The sequence below is a fragment of the Myxocyprinus asiaticus genome, chromosome 35 (genome assembly GCF_019703515.2).
Source record: "Myxocyprinus asiaticus isolate MX2 ecotype Aquarium Trade chromosome 35, UBuf_Myxa_2, whole genome shotgun sequence".
NCBI classification, from domain to species: domain Eukaryota; kingdom Metazoa; phylum Chordata; class Actinopteri; order Cypriniformes; family Catostomidae; genus Myxocyprinus; species Myxocyprinus asiaticus.
The window spans coordinates 9048235-9055332 of record NC_059378.1 but is presented as its reverse complement, the minus strand read 5'-3'; the positions used below and the strand labels follow the sequence as shown (position 1 = coordinate 9055332).

At 35.6% G+C, this 7098-nt stretch overlaps 1 protein-coding gene across 2 annotated transcripts in view; it reads right to left on the bottom strand.

Annotated features, from left to right (window-relative positions):
- Positions 1 to 256: 256 nt before the first annotated feature.
- LOC127426375 (matrix remodeling-associated protein 8-like) overlaps positions 257 to 7098 on the bottom strand; it is a 33001-nt gene continuing 26159 nt past the window's right edge. Inside the window, exons 6-10 of one of the 2 annotated variants that reach the window (XM_051673159.1) lie at positions 4642 to 4803; positions 4329 to 4380; positions 1623 to 1705; positions 1465 to 1539; positions 257 to 1350 (exon numbers count right to left, since the gene is read on the bottom strand). In XM_051673159.1, coding sequence (XP_051529119.1) covers positions 1325 to 1350; positions 1465 to 1539; positions 1623 to 1705; positions 4329 to 4380; positions 4642 to 4803 — 398 coding nt within the window. In that variant the 3' untranslated portion in view covers positions 257 to 1324. Of the gene's footprint in view, positions 1351 to 1464; positions 1540 to 1622; positions 1706 to 4322; positions 4381 to 4641; positions 4804 to 7098 lie in introns of both variants that reach the window. The other variant, XM_051673158.1, reaches the window with a different exon arrangement.

Here is a 7098-nt window from a genome sequence, read left to right as displayed (position 1 = left end):
CTTGCATTTGTATGATTTCAATAAGGAGAAACGTACACACAGTACCGGTACTAGTCGTTTGGGGGCCCTAAGCAAAACTTCATGTGGGAGCCCCCGTCAGTATGTTCGTAACTTTAATTACAATGTCTTTGACAGTCCCTGGTGGATCGGGGGCCCTAAGCAACTACCTTAGTTTGCTTATAGGGAGGAACGGCACTGTACACATATACATATCACACTGCTCATGTCATACAGAAAAGGTAATCAGGTGCCTGCATAAGAGATATTACATTTATTAATTGTAACTTTAATAAGCAGCTTAAACAATTCAGAAGTTAAAAATCACAAACATGAACATTAGAAATGCATTTGGTGATGTACAGTAGCAATAGCTTTGGCAATATTGTGACCATGCAACTGTGAATATTGTAATTACACTTGGGCATGAAATAACTTAAATCAGTTCAGATAACTGTTCTGCCTAAATGCGGAGAGAGACATAATTTGAATTTAGAGTGTTACAAAGTGTATAAAACATAAGCATAATGGTAAAGGTTAAAAGGTTGTTACTAAAATAGTACTCCACTCAAAAGACTAATTTTAACATTTATACATTTCAATTTCATAACACATTTCTATCTAATTGAATTGACTAACTTTAACAAAATTAATGAATGTATAAAACTTTTCAACAAATTCAACATTTATTTTATTTTATAATTGAATTTAGTTAAAGATTACTTCATTCAATTTAATAGAAATTTGTTATGAAATGCATAAATCAGCAATACGCTCAAACTGTTTTTTTGAGTGAAGACACTAAAGTTAAATGCAAGATTTAAAAACAAAAACACTTTTTTATATTGATTCCATGTACTTGATGAGTAAGAAGTTTCATCCTGCCATAATGCTTTCTGAGCTAACCATTTATTTATGTCACACAAAACCCAAACCTCGCATCAATATACATATTCTGACACTCAAAACACTTAAGTCTAGGTGTACTTACTTCCCACTCATAGAGTGAGTGGCATCATTTGGCAAAGAAAAAGCATATTACTATTATCTTTTATTTTTAAGCTTGTTGATATAGTTCTCTGAATAGAAATTATTTGCCATTAATCTGCTATATCTGTCTAAAATACTGACTCTGCTGTGTACTGCTGTGTCACTCAGTCACTGGTCAAAAAACCAAAAAAGATTGATCTTGAATAAGAAAAAACTGTACAACCATGCTACTCTCGCCTTCTTTTCTGTCATGTCCTTGCCATATTTCACCCATCTTTATTTTCATCTCTTTTCTTTTCCAAATTTGCCCCTGGACCAGCCAGTGACAATGTGCCTCCTATTTCCAAGACAGCTTCTCTATCTCTGCAGAGAGAAAAGAGAATAGAGAGTAGCACTCGTTAAGTCATATAATAGTTTTACAACAACTCAGGTAAGGAATCAAACAAACTAACAATTATTCTGTACAGCTATAGTTACCTCGGTCCAAATCAATGGCTTTTGGGGAGCACAGTTTGGACATTTCTGCTTCTTTCAGAAGATTGTTCTTGTAGTCTGAGAAAACAGAACAGAAACAGATTAATCTATCCACAGTGGTTTAGCATTATGGGAGGAAATACAGAACAAGGTAAACTTACCCAGCTTTGTCTCTTCCTGGTTGCTTGACTTCATCTCTGAGATGCTTCGCTCACATTCTTTCTTATCATATGATTTGTGGCCCCTAGTTGCATGATAGACAGACAGTTGATGCTTTACACATAACAGTTTAAAGGGGTGATGAAATGGAGAATCTAATTTTCCTTGATATTTAGATATACTGTATAAGAGGTAACTGTACTATAAAAACATACTGTAAATTTCAGAACTCAAAACTTCCTCCTCAGTCTAAACAGAGCATTTATATTTGCCACCCTGCTGAAACATCTAGTTTTGAAATCTGTCTGTTCGTAAACATTGCTCATTTGTATTTACACATCCCACAACATGCGTCATCGCACCCTTGGCCCCGCCCACTAGCGCGCATTTCGAGTCAAGATGGCAGGCCTTGCGTGGCTAACTATTTCTAACATAACACCAAAGTGGACCCATCTGGACTATTTTTAATTGTTTTGTATATAAGCATGAACTACACAGTCTCTTTGAACACTGCCATGTATCTCGATGCTTTTATAAAAACGCAGTGTCAAGTTACAAACCTGAAAGGGAATAGCAATACTCTTTCATTCAGCACTTTAGGCCATCTGCGCTTTTTTTTATGTTGGTGTATGTTAACATAGGACGTATTTGACGATGGATGTCTTTTTATTTTATTTATTTTTTTTGGGGGGGGGGGATTTTTCCCCTTTTTCTCCCAATTTGGAATGCCCAATTCCCAATGCGCTCTAAGTCCTCGTGGTCGCATAGTGATTCGCCTCAGTCCGGGTGGCGGAGGACGAATCCCAGTTGCCTCCGCGTCTGAGACAGTCAACCCGCGCATCTTATCACGTGGCTTGTTGAGCGCGTTGCCACGGAGACATAGCGCGTGTGGAGGCTTCACGCCATCCACCGCGGCAACCACGCTCAATTCACCATGCGCCCCACCAAGAACAAACCACATTATAGCGACCACGAGGAGGTTACCCCATGTGACTCTACCCTCCCTAGCAACCGGGCCAATTTGGTTGCTTAGGAGACCTGGCTGGAGTCACTCAGCATGCCATGGATTCGAACTCCAGGGGTGGTAGCCAGCGTATTTTACCACTGAGCTACCCAGGCCCCAGACGATGGATGTCTTTGACAATGGATGTCTTTGACCGTTTCGGTGTGTTTCTGGTGATGTGCACCTCAGTTCAGATGTTCACCTTTCTTTGGACTATGTGTTAGTTTTTTTTTCAGCTCATGTCAGCAAGCTTTGCAAAGGAAGTGTTATTGAAGAAGGGGGCAGTTAAAAACACTTCAGAAATTTAAGTAAAGCATTTAATTCATGAATATTTCAAATGTCATGACTGTTTGATAGTTTATGGTGCTGAGTGTTAACAGTTGTGCTTGAGATGAACAGTTTAAAATATTCAGATGCAATGTGTTGCATATGTGTTATGTGTAAACCCTGCAATTTTGTTTGATAATGCTGAGGTTTATTCACTTCCGATTGTATTTGCTGAATTTGAGGGGCTGAATGATGTTAGCCGATCATAACAGTGGGCGTTTATGTTGAAGTTTTAAGGAGGCGCTTAGGCCAAAACCGAGCGTTTCTGACAGAGGGCCAAAAACAGGGTGGAAAATTATCATATTTTACTAAATTGTGACTGATTTGGTGCAAAAACACTTTTATAACATTATCATAGGACCTCAGGGAAGATAATAAAATTATTAATAAAGCACTTCATGACCCCTTTAAAGGTCATGTAATTTTTTCTATGTTAAAGGAATATTCCAGGTTCAAAGTTAAGCAAGGAAGTGAATAGGGTCAATTTTTATTTTATCGAAATAATTTTCTCACACTAAAATTATATTAACATGCATACTGTTTACGTCTTATGGATATACTTTTGAAAAAAAGTAAAAACAATCTGAGTTCCAGTGAGGCACTTACAACGGAAGTGAATAGGGCCAATCCATAAATGTTAAAATATTCACTTTTTCAAAATTATAGCCATAAAAGATTATTTTAGTGTGATAAATTCACCTAGTAAACTTTTCTGTGTAAAGATATAGCCAATTGTACAACTTCGTTGCCATTGACCATGTAATGTCAACAAACCATAAAATCCTAAAACGACTGTAAACAGGAACATTTACACAATTTTACAGCTCAAATAATACATGAGTTTTAACAGAAAAATTAGTTGTAAGTGCTTTTATAAAATTATAAGCTTCACTTTTCTGCCTTTAAACCCTCCAAAATTTTGCCCCATTCACCTAGATTTTTTATTTTTGTAAAGAAAAGTAGGGACGAGTCAAAATTATCTTTTGTGGTAATCAATATTATGCCACAAATGCTGTCAATTGAGCTGAGCTTGTTTTGAACCCAGAATATTCCTTTAAAATACTTTCTCCTATTCCAACGTAATATGCAGAGACAACTATAAGTAAGGCATTCTGAGGTTGATTTTCCAGAAAGATTTAAATATTGTGGCTCTGTGGCACTTTGAAAACACTGGCTCAACCTATAATGTGACTGTGGGGTTGGACTATCTGTTTGTCCAACCAGTACCAGACAAGGGGAGTGTTAGTAGAAACTTGTCTGAACACAGTCATTGTTTTTGCAATTACATATACGGAACACTAGAAGAACAAAAATGTAACACTTCACCTTTAAAATTCATAGATGATACATTTTGACATCAGTCCATACTCACACATACTTCACCGCTGGCAGAGGTGGGCTTTCAATTTTCCGTGGATCAAACTCTTGGCCTACATTTAACAAACCATATTAGTTAGCTGTAAAGATGGAATCAAATACAGCATAATAATAATAATAATATTAATAATAATAATAATAATATTTGAGCACACAATGTCACACATGTCATAAAAAGTGACATGTATGTACTTGCAATTTAAAAGTGTAACAAAAAACTATTTTCTATTTTCACAAAGGTTACTTGTATTGTTATGCAAATACAATGCAAATTTGGACACTGAAAACACCAACAGAAGGACAGAATAAAAAACCTTGTCTTTTCCGGCGACGTGTGAGGAGAATGATAGCCAACACGATAAGGGCCAGAAGGAGAAGAGTGGCCAGGATGTAGCCCAGCTGCTGAAAGAAGAGACTTCTGTGCTCAGGCAAGATGACGTTAATGACATGTGGCGGCACTTCCACCATGTTGGTGTCTAGGAAAAGATTACCAAGAAAATGCATTGAAGAATTTTGACCTTGAACTTGGTCCTTTTCTTCTATCATTGTCAGTCACCACCAGAGGGAGCTTCGGGCTAATACAGAATCTGTTTTGAAATGATTCTGTGAAAAAACAACTGCACAGTCAACTGTTACTGGCCTTTATTAAACACCGGAAATATCTGTTGGTAGTGAAGCACCTTTCCAGGAGAGATACAGGTTTAGATTTAGACAGAATATGTGGTTTCCATTTTATTTATTTAGTTATTGTTATATAACCATTTTCAAAATATTACTTTGAGTTAGGTATGTGACGTATGTAACCTTAAAGGGACAGTTCACCCACAATTTTTTTTTTTTTTTTTTTTTTTTTTACTACTTTATGACTTTATTTCTTGAAATACAAAAGTGTTAGGTAGAAAGACAGCCTCAGTCACCATTCACTCTCACTGCATCTTTTTTTTATAATGAAAGTGAACTGTGACTGAGGCCAGTGGTGGATAGAGTACTGATTTTTTACCTAAGTAAAAGTACTGCTAATGAAGAAATAATTCACTTGAGTACAAGTAGAAGTACTGAGAATTATTATGACTCAAGTAAGAGTAAATAAATAGTTTGCCAAAAAAACTACTCAAGTAATTACATTACAAGTTACTTTATGAAAATTATATTATACTGTATATAGAATATATGCTTCCAAGACATTTTTGTTCTTGAAAGAAATTGATGCTCCCTTTCACCAAGGATGAATTAAATTGATAAAAAAAATACTGCCAAAATCATTAATTGCAAATTATTATTACGGTTTGCAATAACTGTTTTAAGTGGTATTTATTCCATTTTTTCTTTACCCGTGATGGCCAACATATACCTCACCTATTCCTTACAAAAGCATTCTAAAGTGCTCATTTGGTACTCAAGAAAATGTTTTGATTATTAGAACAACTGGAAATGGTTGCGCTACCATACAGAAATCACAAAACAGTGGGTGTTTTTCCCCATTTGCTGAGGTATTGAGGTCTTACAAGTTGCTTTACACTTGCAAGTCAAATGTTGGTTTTTAAAATAGGCAAAAAAAAAAAAAAAAAAAAAAAAAAAAAAAAGAATTTCTCCTGAAATTCTGTTTTCTCCTAAAGTGTATTGTTTTAGAGAGATGAAGGCTATTCCATGCATTACTGTTTTGAAAAAAGAATCTCTAACCAGGATAGAGAGGGATGGCCCAGATGCACAACAAAAAGACAAGTAAATCACAGTCTCTAGTTTGAAAAACAGACTCCTCACAGGTCCTAAACTAGCAGCTTCTAAATGCCAAATACCTGCATTGCTGCAAGAGGATGCTTGGGCAAACATAAAACATTTATTTAAATAGAAATAGCCATTTGTAACATTCTAAATGTCTCTAAATCATCTCTAAACTACATAATGTGCATTTGGACTGAAATACATTCCTATTTCAGGTTTATTCTCTTTCACGTATGTCCAAGTATTTTGTCTATTAAGTTAACATACTGTACAAAACTAATATAATGCAATATCACAGAGGAAATTTATCCTCTATGATATTGCAGCATTTATCCAGATATGAAATGACATTATTAAGCAAACTGTTATCAACTCCTACATGCCAACTGAATAAAATAAGGCAAAAATAAACATTTCACACAGTGTTTAGTGAGAGATATGATTATTTCAAACACTAAAAGTGGTTGTTCTGTATATGTATTATTGTATTACAGTTGTAATAATAAAGTCTTAATTAACATTATGGTTTTTTAACATATTGAGATATTATTATTAAGTAAATTGTAGCATTTGTTTACATTATGTTTTGTGATTTCTCATACCTTCTCTATATAACATCCATCCCTTGTGCACTTTTGGCCTCTAGCAGATGAGGCTTTTCAGACAGATAAACAGCAGCAAAGGGCAGGGAAGTACAGTACAGCTCCGTGAACGAGAGTATTATCCGCTAGGACAGTTTATTTTGAACAAGAGGGGCAAATGGTTACGGAATTTAACGCAGGAGTACAATACCAAACTGATGCGGATTGATAGAAGCGGAGAGCCCATCTGTGTGCGCGATGGTGCGAGGAACCGGATAGCGGGAAAAAAATAATGTTCAGTGAAAAGTCAAAAGAAGATCACAATGTATGTAAAAGTAACTATATCAGATATTATTAATAAAACAAGGGAACTCGTAGAGTGGGCATTTTTTGCCTCCATATTTTGAATTTTGGGGATATTTTTGTTAATATCAGTGGCATTTTTGCCCCGAGTCCCCGTTAATTTCC